Consider the following 15,866-nt stretch of genomic DNA (forward strand, 5'->3'; position numbering starts at 1 on the left):
TTGGTCCCCATTGCGCCCTCTGCTGTAACATCACTGGTTGCTATAGTGCTGTCTGGGCAACTATCATCCACTGAAAATGGGAAAACAAAACAAAGTAAACCAAAAAGTAGCTACCATCATTCACACTGCTGGGGTTCAGGTCCCGGTTCTGTTTTGAAGATGCTTCACTGCAGGCATTATTAGCAATAGTGCAGTAGTGGAAATTCCTATCTAGAGTTCTGAAGCATGAAAGTTCTGTAGCACAGGTATCATCCTTAGCTGGCGACAGAATACTTTAGCCAAGCAGAAATACACACTTCCTTTCATCCAGCAAATGCAGGGTGTTGTTTTGTGAACCTAGCAGAGAAAGTCCTGCTAAAAGCTGATAAATACTGAGAACAATCTTCTTTTAGTCTAAGCTCTTTCACTACTCAGAGGGGTCTTTCGCATTCTTTAATGGAGTTGTATGCAGGAACGCAATGAGTGCAAGGAAGACGTGTTCCATACCACCCCATACTCAGGGAGCAAACGCCTTCACTAGAGACCGAGGAGAGAACATAACAAGGAAAGCGTGGAGGAGGGATGAGCCCTCCGCACAGAACCGCAATGTTTTTTGCCAAGGTAGGTTTGAGTTATCGCATCAGATCCTGCATCAAGAATAAAAAGCTTCCAAACCGGCTTTCACTGCAGAACAGAGCCATTCGGGTCAAACTCACCAATTGGTGTGCTGTGCCTTCTGGGTCCCATTTTAAGCTGGCCAATAAGAGGCGGCGTTATGCTGGTCAAGGGCTGAATGACGTCCCCCTCCTTCGGCAAAGTAAAATGAAATGGGGTTCCTAAAAGACAGAGCGCGGCAGGATTAGTAATTTCGGGGGACTACTTTGGTCCAAATACCAAAAGCACAGGTTCACTGTGCTGTGGAAAAGGGGAAAAGCATAACCCTGGTGCTATCCTGTACAACCCCCCCCCTGAACAGTTACTGGTTTCAGGACAGCTGCTCTAACTGATCTTCCTCACATTTTGTGTGGAAAATCTCTCTCGGTGAAAATCTGGGCTGTAGCCAATTTGATGCAGCTGTCCCCAGGTGCTAGATAGAAGTAAGACTAAATATCCTGACATGAATAGGACTTTTACAGAATGCAGCTTTGCTTTAGAAATGCTCAGGATTTTCCACAGAAAAGGGAGATGAGGCCAGAAACAGAAATGAAGGTTAGGACAGAAGTGAATTGGCAGAGCTATGTGTTGCCTGAATTAATAACCTGAAACTTACACAGAATGATGCTTTATCATCAAACATCCTTGCATAAAAGGTCAGCAGATACACTTCAGATAGCCACCTATGAGCCCGAACAATTAGTATGAGTCAATTAAGGGTTAGATGATGACAGCAGAACCTTGCCTGGAAAGTAAGCTTTAAGAGAAATAACAGATACTTCAGTTTCATAACCAGCTCCAGGCTGCCACCAGAAGGGCTGACCCCATCCTCCTGTCCTCTCCAATACTTCTGCCCCTTCTTGTGCAGTCTCCAGCATAAAGGGTCTGCAGGGTCTATCGGCTGAGGTAGCCTATCCCATCAGGGAAACCACTCCTTGGTGGATTTACCATATGCGGATCTTGCAGGATTTAACAGATAAAAGACATTAAAAACCTAGTAAAATGCTCCTTCCTTTTGCCTCACCTCATGCCATTTATTTGCAAACCTTCAACATTACATATCAGTAATTTGCAGGCTGCATTCTTTCCAAATTGCATAGAAGTATTTAACAAAACTAACAGAAGAACCCTTTCCTCCCCACACTGAGGTCAAAATAGGTTTTCATCATCTTTGTCACTATCCTTCCTTTTCCGTTTTTCCTAAAACTGTATTTGTTCTTTGGATTTCATTCAAGATATTATTCGAGTAATGCAAGTCACAATTTACATAACTCCCGAATTTTAAAAAGCACGTATTAAAAAAAACCCCAAAACTAAACAGTATTGGAAAATTGTTAGCTAAGGTGATGAGAACACAAATCCAAGTTACTTAAATTCAAGACCTAGCACTAGATATTCGGTACAACTTTTAGTTATAGCCAGATGCAGTGCATCATTCTTCAGTTACACAAGACACTGACATATGATTTACACAACTACCTTGTGGCAAATGAAGCCATAAATACATGACAAAGACATAATCCCATCAAAAAAAAACCCCCGACCAGTGAAAAGTTATCTATCGTCCGTTTGAAAACCATCACCTGCCCTGCCATCACAAGTTTTAAAGATTCGGACATCCTTGAGATCAACCTGAGGACTTCAGTGTTTTTTTGCAGTGGGTAGGTATTTCATAGTGCAACGGTACTCACACTTCGTGGGTACACCACATATCGAAAGGCCAACCACCATTCCTCACAAACAGCTCATGCCTGTGATATCATGACCTATAGCAAATCTCCATATGCTTCTTGCATGCTACTACTACACGGCCAGCCTGCAGCTCTCAAGCAGTTCCAGTGCAGCTCCCTCTCCTCTCGTTCTTCTCTCCTACCCATCACCTCTACAAGGGATGTGGCACATCTACTGTGGCTCTCAGCCACATGAAGATCTACAGAGAAGGCCAGTAGTAGTGGATGGCCACTCTGTTTTCTGTGCATACAGAAAGGAGGGAAAAAACCCCAAAAACCACCACCCCAAAGAAACCCATGCTTTCTAAGAACTTTTGCTTTCTCTTTCAAAAAGCCCCTTCTTAGCTCTGTTCTTAGCGCACTAGCACAACTATTTAATGGACAGGACAAAAGCTTGATTACATACATTTTTCTTCATTGGTAATTCATATGTAGCTGTGATATATCAAAAGGACTCCATTAGAAAATAAGAAACAACTTTACTTCCAGAAGTCTTCCAGATTAAGAATCATCACTCTAGCCAGGCCTGAAGCAATGTTAAAAAGATTTAAGAGCTTGACAACACAACTCTTCATTATTTTAATAAAAATACTAACTTTTTATTTAACCTGGTATGCTTAAATTTTATCATAACTATGTTAACTGCACTGCTTATCTGTTTCTTCTTTATTTTTTATTACGAGTAAAAAAATAACTTTCTGAATAAGGTTTTGTATGTACAAAATTGTACAATCTACAAAGAAGATTTCATGGACAACCACGACTTCTATAAACTCCACAGAGTCCTAGAAACAGAATTCAATGAGTAAATTGCTTTTCCGTATCCCTCTATTCTATCATGTTCTAGCCTTTGAGCATTTTTTAATAGAGTAACTAAACAGTTAGTATCTTATTCAAGGCAACTTCAAAAACAAAAAGACACCCCCAAACCTCACCATCCAGTTTCTACTCCTGCTTCTTGGACTCTTCTCCAAGATCCTTCTAGTCCTCACCCAAAGTTTGTCCTTACTGATGTATGCTTCATGATCTGTTGATAAGGGATTAGACTCCTGTTGAAAATAACTATTATGAGAACAAAGCTGCTTTAAGAGAAGAGGGATGCTCTAAAGCTCTTCACGCCTTAAGGACTGAGTGATGGTAAAAGAACAAATATCACTCTACATACTTTTCCACCATGCTTCATGAGTCTGAAGACAGCAGGCAGAACATCTCAAAAGCCTGAACTCTCTCCTAACACCGATCAGCCCTTTAGTGTAATACAAATGCGCAAAACATAACCACCAGCATTAATTTCCGAGTTCATTTTCTCCAAACAGTGGCTTATTTTTCTCTTTTGAAAGTAAATCCAGCCAAGTGTGATGTGTTTAAGTTGCATTTAGATTTATCTAAGAAAAAACATTTCAAGCACAATATAACAAGGGAAATGTTACCTCGAGTTAAACGCAACTTTGTTCACGCTCTCTTAAAAAGGAAGTTTCGGGTTGTGAACTCTGTGAAAGGCCATACTGAAGTGGAACATAACGTTCAAACTTGTAATGTAACTACAGCTACTCATCTTCATTTTATCATAATTTCAGCAGTGTACTGCTGAACATATTATTTTATTTAATAAAACCTATACTGTTCTCAAGTTCAAAGACCAGTGCTGTTCTCTTGCCTATGCCAAATTGTCTTACGAAACATGCAGTCCCAGCATACCAAATGCCCTGGATTTGTTCACAGAAAAGTTAATTTGAGATCACAAAATGCAACGGGATCAGAGCAGCTTTGAACTTCCTGACCAGTATTTTGACCAGATCCCCTCAAAGCATTATTTTCTATATAATAAAGCTTTTTTTCTTCTTTCAGTTAAAGGCAATTAAGAATACTGTATCTAAAACTTCATCATTCAACTTCATGTTAAATAACATTTGAGCTCCTGCAATCTTTGCACTTCCCTAGCAGACTTAGTAGAAGGAAAATAGATTTTCTGATACTAATATCAAGTTTCTTCATTCTTGCCATGTGCAAGTTTCTACATAAAATTTAAGTTCTCAGATTTTAAAGCTTTCAGAATTAGGGGACATCAAATGAAACTAACACCTGGTGAAACAGAGTTGGTTTTTTACCCAGTATATAATTTAAGCTGTCAAACTTCCTACTACAGGAAGCTTTGTAGCCTGAAAGTTTACAGAGGTTCAAAAAAACACACACAGAAATTCCATGGTGGGGGAGAAAAACACACCTATCCGAGATACCAAAAAACAAAGACATCACTTGAGACTCAGCATGTTCCTAAACCATACTTTTCTTGATGATGAGAGAGAGACTTCTTCAGAAGTATCTCCCCACTGCATTTTCGCCCTTATATTCATCCATATGCATCTGCTATTTAATATTGGGGTAACTTGTATACCAAGCTAGACTGATGCAGTGTAACTGTTCTTCTGACTGTTGCAGTATCTCAATTCACAGAGACCATGATATTCAGTCTTTAGTTCAGAGTTATCACAAAGACACAATGACCTATTGCAAGCCACTGAATGGGAAAGACTGAAAAAACCCCACCCCATCAACAACAAAAACCCCCCTATTAAATGGCAACAGAATAATCTAACACTAACAAAGAAGCTGGTCTTCTTGGTCCACAAAGCATCTCAAACCCTGGTGATTCAGATTTTGTGTGCAGTCTCCAAAATCTGTCACTGAAGCTTTTTTTTTCCCTAATTTGAAAAATTACAGCATGATTCAATTGTACCACTTATAAACAATATTCAAAGCTTTCCCTAGATATCATTAAAGAAGCAGCCTCCAAACTTTGGGTAAGATGTTGCTAAGACACATCTAAATACCACAAATTAAGAACTTAAATCTGAAATTGATGACACTACTGTTTTGATTGACAAAACAACCCACTGAATTGCCTCCAGCATGTTACTTGCTTAACACCAGTTCCCTAAGCCAACAAAGACTCTACTGTCAGAGAATGCACTAAATTAAAAAAAATCATTGCATTTGTGGCCAACTGAAATACTCTGCTTTCACGCTCAACAATGAAGCAGTTTGCTATAACATTCTGAAAGAAAGCGATGGTCACTAGTTATGGGATGTTAAAGAATGCAAAACCAAAAAAGCTCCCAAACACCTGACTGGCCCTACTGCATTCAGAAGAATGGATGCAAAAGTTACATCAATTAAATTGCTATGTTAGCTGGCATATTAAGCAGTGCTCAACAATACAGATTAATTCATATAACTACGCTTTTGGGAAAGTAGTTTTTAAATCTAAACGAAGAAGATATCAGAACCCCTAAAGCATGGGGAATTTTTACATGACTAAACATATACTTAGCTCAAAATAAAGTAACCACTGCAGAAGTTGTTCTCAGATGTCAGCGATGTTAAAAAGCTGTGGCCACAAGGATCCATACTCCTTGAAAATAATTTGAGCTTTATTTTGTTTTAAAATAGGTCAACGCATACTTATAGCAAAGTCTAGCTTGAAAACTGCTATTATCTTTTGGTGGAAGTCTCTCCAAAGCTGATGACCTGCATAAGCATTCAAATCTCTTTTCAACACCTTGCTATAATCTAACTTCTACAGGTAACAATATTTACCTGTCATTCTTACCTTACAATGTAAGATACTACCTTCGTCCTATTTTTTAGTATCTCGAGTTTCTTCTCACCAGCCAGTTCCATACTATTAAATGGCTATCTTTCTCAAACTTGTCAGCAAATTTGGTATTAAGAACCACACATAAGTATTACACCCAATCCCTTTTCATCCAAGTCTCCATCTAGCACTTCAAAGTCATCTCACCTACTTCTGTTCAGACATAAAGAAGAAAGCTCTTCCTCTTGCTCCTTTTTGAAATCTGCCATTTTGACCTTTCCAAACAGGATCACATGTTCCAGAAGTCAGCACCGTTCAAGGTCACAAGAACTGAAGAAAAGGGGAGGGAACCATATAAGAACGAGCTCAAAAGGCTTTCAGGAAGAAACAGCCAAAGCTGCCATAAATGGCAGTAAGGATCAGTTCGTAACTGGAAAAATTAAAAAGTAGTTGAGAAAACAGTAACAAAAAATATTGGACTTGTGAGACTGATGAGAGAAGTTTTGAAGAAATGTACAGCTCTTGAAATAAACTCCAAACATAAATTGGCAGAGAAAGTAAGAGAGGTGTCCCTCACTGACAAAGAATAGAAAATTATTCAGACTGGTTACCAACTGAGTAAAGGGAAAAAGAAGGCTGAATGTTAGGAAATACTTTTTAAGCAGTATATCTTACATTAATTTCTCAAAAGAAAAAACTAGAAAGCATTATCACTTGAAGAAAGCTCTGCAGAACAGACTATAGGCTATATAACAATACCATGACGTTTGAGTGGTAAGAGAAATTCTATCCAACCCACAGCTTTATAGGTGCCACAAATCAAAATCACAGACTGGTCAACCTGAACCTATCAGATGGTTCACAAACATCTTCCCTGCAAGACATCTCATTTAATTCTAATAGCACTGCACAATTCTATTGATCTTCCATTGTACTCTAATTGAAGGATAATTCACAGAGCATAAACTACCTAGCTAATCAGTGAAAAGAGTTAAATAAACCTCTACTAACATACCAGTCTGTTCAGGAGATGTAAAGACAACCATCACCTGCTGATAACTAATGTTTTCAGATCCTCAACTTTCATAATCGCCAACTTCAGGAGACTGGAAGTCACCTACTGTCATCATAAGAGGGGGAAAACTCTCTCTCACTGTCTGATCCTGCAGTTTAATGAAAGATTACTTAGATCTCAAAAATGTCTACAATTCAAGAAAAAGCTCTAGTAAAACTTTGTTTTCTATTACTTTCTCATTTGAGGAGTACAGAACTCTGTGTTTTAAAATGAAGCTAACTAAGAGACAAAAGCTCCACAAAACTCAGGTATAGCATCCCACATTTCTTGTATAACTACACAACAGCATGTTAAAGGGATTTCAACGCAGCACGACAATACCTGCTGAGCCACAGTTTACGCGCAAGTGAAAAGCCATTCTACTTTAAAATAATCTCAAGGTAAATTTGCTGTATTAGTTTCTAGCTCAAAGCTGCTTTGAACACTCCCCCCAAAGAAGACTGTCCTCCGAGAATGACAAAAGCAAAAAAAAAAGAAAAAAAAAAAGTAAGGCCACCTACAAGAGGGGAAGTACAGACTACCACACACCCTTTTCCTTTCAAGTACACTACTGTTGTTGCTTCGGGGGCAGGGAAGCAACAAAAATCCCTGAGCATTGCCAAGGTCACACACTCTGAGTTTTCCAGAGTTCCTCTGCGTTTCTTCCATAAAACAGTGAGAGAGTGTTAGGAACAAGAATTACCTTATCATTCTTGCCTGCAGCAGTGTGACAAAGGTGAAAAAAGTAAAGGCACGTTATGTGTGTAACACAGTGACTTGTAGTGCTGCTCTTTAGTCACTATTCAACACGTATCCAAGATCAGTCTCCCTGAAAACACCGAGGATTGTACACAGCCGTCCTTGAAATTATTCAGAATATACACCTGTAAACTACTAACCTAAATTAACTTACCACTGGAAGGACTGGGGGATGTAGCAGTTGCCTTCCCCTGTGGCTGCATCTGCACTTCTTGCTCCAGATTCCTTGTCATAACATTATCCTCCATATTCTTTGGCACCTGATTCTCCTGCTGAGTCACCAGCATGTCAACCCCTCTCTCTTGAAGTGGTGGCTGATTCCCTATTATCATTATCTGTCCTAATTCTGAACAACCTGGATGTTTTTTGGCACACAACGCCACTTCCAATGGAAGGTCACTCTTTAACTTAGGCAACAAATTGTTGTGCTGTTCCAGTAACTCCCCTACAGAAGGCTTAGATAAAACTTTATTGAGCTTTGGCATGTTTTCTGAAGCGGCCTTAAAGGACAGTTTATCCATGCTCTTTGCCTCTCCAGTGCCAGAAGTACAACCTTTTGAAGTTTCTTTTCCCCGGCTTTCTGGTCCAATCTTTTCTAACTCTTGGGCCTGATCAGACAAATTTTTGCTATTTTTACAAGTACCATCAGCAAATTCCACTTCCATATCTTCATGACACTGTACTTCCCTCTGAGAAAGTGTTATATTAACAAGGGACCCATCTTCATTTATTTGCTTCTGTTTTTCTTGCAGTTTTTCTTCTTGTTCTTCACATTGAGTCTCAGGAACTGCCTCAGGTTCAGAAGTCTCTTCCAATGGATAATACTCAGACTGTGCTTCTCTACCCTGAGTGTATGACGAAATCTCAGGCAGATCAGACTGATCTGCAGCAGCCTGACTTCCAGAAATACACTCAATTTCCTGATGAGCTGTAGGAGCTAATGACCCATCTCCTGCTACATATGCACTAACTAACTGCATTACAGGCTTTCCTGCAGTCTGTAAATCCTCCTTTTTTGTTTTTTCACAGTTTTCAGAGAGGGCTTGATCAGCTGCATCCAGCCTCAGTTTTATGTTGTCATTCTCCACAGAACAGAGTCTCAAGTCTGAGGCCTTGCATTCAGAAATCGCCTCTACCTGGGTGGTTTCGCTATCTTGGCCTGTGTTCAGAGAGCCTGAACTGACCTCTGTATTTGTGGGCTGGCTACATTCACTTGCAGAAAGCATCAGCTTACAGGACTCAGAAGGCTGTGACACAGAGTCACCTGTAGACATCTTTGACAAAGCATCTGTGGGTCCAGAGAGATCTCCTGGTAAGCATAAGTGGGTTAAAGCAGCAGCCTTTTCTTCTCTTTTATGCTGCTTCTCTGGGCTCTGAGTTGGAACAAAGATATCCTAAAACGAAAAAAGTGGGACATGGAGCATCAGGGCATCCCGAGCAGTACTGTTTATTGTTATTCCTAGAACATTACACTGGATTATGGAGCAGAACAAGCTCAGCACAAAACTACAGATTAAAACAAAAAAACCCAAAACTTTTCCCCCCCCTGTTTGTATCAGTCATAATTGCCCCATACTTGCTGAGAAAAATAATCACCACCCATTACTTTTTAGTACCTCTGCGGCAAAGTCAGACGCAATCCTTGGTACACCTCTCACACTACCAAATCATGAAGTACAGGTCAAGTATGGCAAATTAGTAGCTATTTTTAGTCAAATAACCAAGGGTTCTGGAAAGATTCTCTGGAGGAATCTATTATACTAGCACGAAAGCCGCTTTTGGCTAAGAAGCCCTGCTTTGACTACTGAAGTCTCTATACAACCTTTATTTTCTGCCTTAGGTTGACGAAATTTGTAATATTAAGCTACAAAGCCACCAACTGTCTGTTAAATCCTTTTGAACAGTAATAACTTCCAGAATCAAAAAGCGCAAAGGCAACAATAGATAATAAAAATAAGCAACTTGAAAAAATGCAGTAAATGAATTCTAGTCTTGTAGGAGAATACAAATGCTTTATTCCAATACAGCTTCACTTTCCCCATGAGAAATGATGCTAAGATCTATCCTAATAAAAGACTAATTTATGACGCAGTTTGAGATGCAGGATGCCCAGTTCAGCATCAGAAAGCAGCAGCCTTTCAAAGAGAGAAAGAAAACAAAAAGCACAAAAAAGATTTCTAGCATAGATTAAAAGACAACAAATTCTACGTTCAGTAATTCACTATATGCTCTTACGCTGTTCCGCATGTGCTCTGCAGGATAAACTGCCACACAGTATGATCAATATGTAACTGTGGCTAGTTGGAACAGGGGAAGCTCACAAGAACCAGCTTGGTAAGGAAGCTCAACACAGAAGCACAGAGGCTGACTCAACACACATCTTCTGCAACAGCCATATAAAAACCTCAGAGAAGATATCTACATGAACCCTTACATGAGAGAACTCTGGTTGTGATGGTATAGGTAAAGATCCAGGAAAGAAGGTTGGGGCACTCTGGGACACTGGAGTTGAAGCCTGTGGCAGGACAAGAGGTCCTGGTGGGATACATGGGATGGCCATCTCCACTAGCGTATCTCCTCTCTGCTTTGGCATCAGCTCTTTTCCTTCTGCAGGGGTAGATATATCCATCTGTTCATCTGGTTTGAAAGAGCAGAAAATACATTACTAGCAAATTCTTGCATTGTACCTAAAGTTTCCAACATTCTATTAAAAGACTTGTCTTCAGTGGCATATGCAACTTTCTCATACTTTAATGTGTGAATCTAAAATCTTCTCTCCAGGTAAATTCTTTTTTTTTTTTTTGAGGGGGAGGGGGGAGGGAGGGCAGGGAAATGAACAAAAACATCCATATCCTTAAATTTAAGGGGGGGGAGAAAGTGTTTTGTTAAGAATTCATGTAACTATTTTGCTACAGGTCTAGAACTTCTCTAATTATAAAAAGGTATCTGAAATTTATAAAAAGCATTTCTCTGAGTTTTTTTTTCCTTTTGCTATCTTTATTAAAATGCAACCAAATTCAGACCCTGGCTAACAAAATATCTATTCTAAAAGTACTTCACGTTCTGCGACAGGAATCTCACAGAAAGGAATGGTGATTTTGTATCACACTAAAAGTCTGCAAGGATGGATATCTTATCCCTGATGGTGAACAGGTCCTTAGACAGCATGTTTAAGAACCAAGGTATCATATAGAACAATCCCTCTTTTGGCATGGCATTCTAGAACACACACACATAACATACGAAAACTTTTTAAAGTATTGTGCAAATCATCCAAGTTAAGGTAAAATGTTATGATGCAGTCCTCCTCTGTCCTTTCTATTGCCCTAACAGTATATACTTACTACAGATATCTGCCTGTAGCAAGAATGGCTTGTCTTGAAGAAAGGAAGACAATTACAAGCAGCAATCTGTATCCCATAGGAAGTACTTCCCATCTTTCAGGTGAAGGAGAGCTAGCCAACAGCACTAATTTTATTATGATAGCTATGCAGGAAGTATTGACAGCACATCAGCATCTGAGTCACAAATACAGATCTCCCTTCATCTACCTCCTTCAGTGTTCTCAATCCTGCTTTACTCTTTAAATATAGTATTAGCAGGTTTTGAAAAGGCTGCATGCTCAGACTAAAGCACAGAGCACAGGAACACAACCACAGACCAGCGTGCAGAAAATTTTACCTTTTGCTTTCTCCTGTTCAGTAGGACTGCTGGGGACAAGAGCATTGGATCCAAAGGCAACAGGAAGAGGAGCAACTAGGCCTGAAGAGACACTGCAGACCACGAAAAGGGAACATGGAAAAGGAGACCATACATCTCTAGAAAATGCATTAACTTCTCCCCAAATGTAGCTCCAGCTTGTCGCAACAGGAGTCTTCTCATAAAAGGAGAGTGTCAGGTGTTCACTAGCAAGAGGCTTGAGAAATGGCCATTGGCCACATGGGCATCATTAGTTTATTTCACGGCAAAATAAAGCCATGGTCCTCTCATAGTGCAAAATTAAAACATCGACTGCTTACAATGAAGCACAAGTCCTTGAATAAAGAAAAGAGTGGTGGAAATGCACCACTGCAGTTAAGCTATTGTAATAGTTTCAGGATTTTTTGCTTACATGGAATGACTCTCCTGTACAAGGGATCCCTCTCCAGAGAGCTGCAGGAGTTGCAGACTGCGGGCAGGGGTGCATGCCAGAGAACTTCCCTCTTCCACCCTGGTTATCGGACAGCCACTCCCTGCAGCTGTTTTGAGCAAAAGGAAATAAGATGAGAAATTTGGCCAATAACCAAGTTGATCAGAAAATTCTGAGGAATAATATTCACACTACTGCAGTTACTTCTCAGGCAGGCAAGGACAAACTGATTTTCACACAGAGTTCGAGAAGGACTGCACATGGAAGTTCAGTATGTGAAATGTGAGCATAATACAGTTAAGATGAAAAAGATAAGTTTGTACCTATAGAATAGTTTTTTATCAGGCCAGACTGTACAAGTCTTCCTACTTGGGAATTTTAAAAGAAAAATCCCCAATGGCTCCAATATCAGCACATTTGATCCAGCACTAGAATGCAAATACAGGCAAGGTTCTTACAAGAAAAATCTCCTTACGTTGACCACTAACTCAGTGTGAGTAGGAGGTTGTTACTGAACCTTCTGGATACAGAAGGTTCATGCACAAGATCATACTGGTATAGACACAGTTGTGCACAAATTAAAACTAAACAAAAAGCATAAAGTGAGACTTCATTTAGCTCATGCTTTATAAACTGTGACAAAGTTGCCTTTCAAAACTTTATTTTCTAGGCCTTTCACTATCAAGATTGTTAAGAACCTTTCTATTTCTTTATTAGCCTTTCAGTTGTGGATACCAAAACCAGACACAGACATCCTCCTAGCAAGACACAGAGTGATGACTTCTATCCTGATCCTATTTCATGTAATCTCTTCTCTTACAGGGAAGGAACATTAACCTGGATGACAAGTAAGACTGACCAAAATTGTGGTATGAAGATTTTGATTGCAGGATCCCATCCTATCCCAAACAGGAAGGCCAATTCAGAGGAGTAAGGTGGAATGTTTTGCCAAAGTTACCCAGCACAAGAAAGTCTACAATATTTGCCTACACTACTTATCCACTCTTTAGATTGTGTGTCACTACAAAGGGTGAGCATTATTACTGCCAGTTTCAGAAGAGGGTAAAAGGGGGTTTTTTTGGTTTTCTTCTTCAAGGGGCACAGAAAGAAAGGAAATTAAATGTACTTAACAAGCCAGTGTAACTGTTCTAACAAGAAGTGACACTTAGACATTGCTCAATAATATAGTAAAAGAGGTTGCAGCCTTTCATTTCCAAAGCATTCTCAATTTCAGCAGAAATGATGTGAAAAATCCTCACAGCTCTCTGCACCCTAAAACACTACCTGCCTAAAAAGATCAAGTAGGGATGATGATTATGATGATCTCTGGGATGCACATTTTGTCTCTGCTTCTCTGTTGTTACCTGTTGCAGTATTCTCAGGAAACATCTCTTCTTGAGTTGACAAGATATCTGACTCCTCGTGATCAGAAGCAAGAGATTTCTCAGTTTTAGTGGGGTCACACACAGGCATTTGTTTCCGGGTATGCGGTTCTGCTTCCTGCAGAGTTCTGGAAAAGCAAGACACAGTCACTGACCTGAGAAATTTGAAGTATGAAGTAATATTGGAACATTGTAAAGAAAATTTATCAGCACAAATGAAAGGTATTCACTTGTGTACACCGGGGGGGGGAAGAAAAAAAAAAAGAAAAAAAGAAAAAAAGGAAGACCGACCCTCTTTCTCCTGACAAAATAACATGTTCATTCTTGACAAGTTACATTTGCAGAATTGTTTTGTAAGTTTTCTACCAATCTAAGTGGAATGCAGATTGTTCTACTGACTTCTATTCAATGTGGATTCCAGGAATTTTGTTTCACCTCCTTTTTAATATTATTTTGTGGCAGAATATGACAATACAAGATGAGCGAAATATTATTCTATCTGGCATGAAAGATATATAGAGAATTTTCAACAAACTGAAATTTCACATTTAAAATTAATTAAAATTATAAAGTTTATAATAGCAAATACTCAAAAGCACTCTGGAATAGCCACCACTAAGCCTCTAGATTTCTCCTGTGAGGCCAAAGCCCGTGCTGCAGTGATTAAGTTATTTTGAAATAACTTCCGTGACTTAAACGGAATTATTACTTTTAATATATTCCAGTCATTTAACTTGAAGAAAATTATTAGTATATTTTATTATCCAGTGCACTCTCCCTTAAAAATAAACCTCTTTTCTCAGCTAGGAATGGTGAAAGCACTCCTTAGTCAGCACTGCTGCAAAAAGGTCTCATCAGTACTTCATTTTTCCCTTCACGTTTCTCTTTTGCCTTGAAGCCTGAACCCCCCTACGTCTAAGAATCTGTCAAAAAGACACAAATCAACTTCTAGAATGTCAGCAAGAAACCTACAAAGAACATGGACTGTTTTACCTTTCAGACTTCTCTGGCTGGCCTTCTAAAGCAGTATTTGCTTCTGTGTTGGAGAAAGTTTCCGTGCTGTCCCCACGCAGTTCTAGCAAGAGAGAGGAAAAAAAAAAAATATTTGTTACTGGGGTCACCTGGATTAATTTACAAAGAGAAGAAAGTGTAGTTATGTAAATTACACAAATATCAAGACAAGCTTTATGTGAAAAAAAATTAATCTCGAACTATTAATTATAACAACAACAACAAAAAAGGACAGGATGAGGTTTTTATCAGGGAGGGAATTCAATATCAGATTGTCTGAATAGTCCGGAAACAAATTAGGAAAAAGAGGTGCAAGAATCAATGACAGCACTTGGACAGCTACAAGAAAACAAATTAACTAGCCCAAAGGAAAGAAAAGGCAAAATTCTTTTCAACTATCAATGAGCTGTGAACTCATTTTTGAGAACTACTAATACCGTATTGCCTGTCAAAAAAATGTAACATCTATAATTTGAAGAAACCAGAGAGAACTGACAGAGCAACAAACGGACATTTATGATTATTTTCACATACCATCTTTAGTATCGTTCTTTACAATTCTGGAAGAAGGGACAGCAGCTCCAGGGTGAAACTGATGCCTAGCATCTCCTTCATTGGGCACGAAGTCACTCTCAAAGTCCTGGCTCTGTGAGAGCTCTAGAGCTCCAAAATGCAGCTGTGACATGCCTGTATCTAACACCAAACATCCATAACTAATATACATTCAAAAAAGAAAAATATCAAAGAGCAACCTATCACTTTACAAGGGCAAAAGATACACCCTCTAACAAGAAAAGTATTTAGGCTATTGCTGAAACTCTGAATAAACTAACAGACTCTGATCTTAGCTGTACTAATTAAAAATACGGTAACAGAACAGGGACAGTGGCCATTAACTCGGAAACCAATATTAATCAGCAAGGTCTTATGTAACGCCATTAGGTACTGCAGCAGATTTGGATTCTGTGATGAGAAAACCACCCTGACAATACACAGCCTATGCCTGAAAGTCCTTTGATGACAACAACCATTATGCCAGGAGTTCTTTACTCTGCCATAAAAAGGCTCCATCTCCTAATGGTCATGATGCATCCATGCCTCTTCTAAGCCAGTTCCTGTCTCCAAGATCCTTGTTAACAACAATATGAAATCACCGGGTTTTTTTTTCAAACACCAAAGTATACACATCAACTTCTGGAAAAAGACACCAATTTCTGAGCCATTATTACTGGCACAACTATCCCCGGTGAGACAAGTGAGGCAGCTGAACTGAAAAACTACACAGATGGTTGATCAGATTCACAGCCCCAAGAAGAGACCTGAAATGGAGACGTTACCTTCTACACACGGCGAAGCAGTACAGTCCTCAACATCACCTCCGCCTCCTTCTCCAGCCTTGCCAAGGGCACTGCAACAGACAGACTTGCTCACATCGCTCTGGCGTTTCCTGCAGGCTGCCTTCTTACAGCCCACGTGTGTTCTGAGGGGTTGCTTCGCAGCTGCAGCACCTGACCAGGCGCCCCCCAGCCCTCCGAACCGCGCACCTCCGCGCAGCCCGGGCCACCCCCGCGGG

At 39.7% G+C, this 15,866-nt stretch overlaps 1 protein-coding gene across 1 annotated transcript in view; it reads right to left on the reverse strand.

Annotated features, from left to right (window-relative positions):
- Positions 1 to 15,006, reverse strand: part of TP53BP1 (tumor protein p53 binding protein 1) — a gene marked incomplete at its 5' end in the record, with an annotated part of 28,391 nt that extends 13,385 nt beyond the window's left edge. The window contains 8 exons of the mRNA XM_009573984.1: positions 696 to 815; positions 7,926 to 9,165; positions 10,206 to 10,408; positions 11,453 to 11,544; positions 11,883 to 12,003; positions 13,265 to 13,410; positions 14,276 to 14,357; positions 14,828 to 15,006. Coding sequence (XP_009572279.1) covers positions 696 to 815; positions 7,926 to 9,165; positions 10,206 to 10,408; positions 11,453 to 11,544; positions 11,883 to 12,003; positions 13,265 to 13,410; positions 14,276 to 14,357; positions 14,828 to 15,006 — 2,183 coding nt within the window. The remainder of the gene's footprint in view (positions 1 to 695; positions 816 to 7,925; positions 9,166 to 10,205; positions 10,409 to 11,452; positions 11,545 to 11,882; positions 12,004 to 13,264; positions 13,411 to 14,275; positions 14,358 to 14,827) is intronic.
- Positions 15,007 to 15,866: the final 860 nt, after the last annotated feature.

This window comes from Fulmarus glacialis, unplaced genomic scaffold, assembly GCF_000690835.1.
Source record: "Fulmarus glacialis isolate BGI_N327 unplaced genomic scaffold, ASM69083v1 scaffold30843, whole genome shotgun sequence".
NCBI classification, from domain to species: domain Eukaryota; kingdom Metazoa; phylum Chordata; class Aves; order Procellariiformes; family Procellariidae; genus Fulmarus; species Fulmarus glacialis.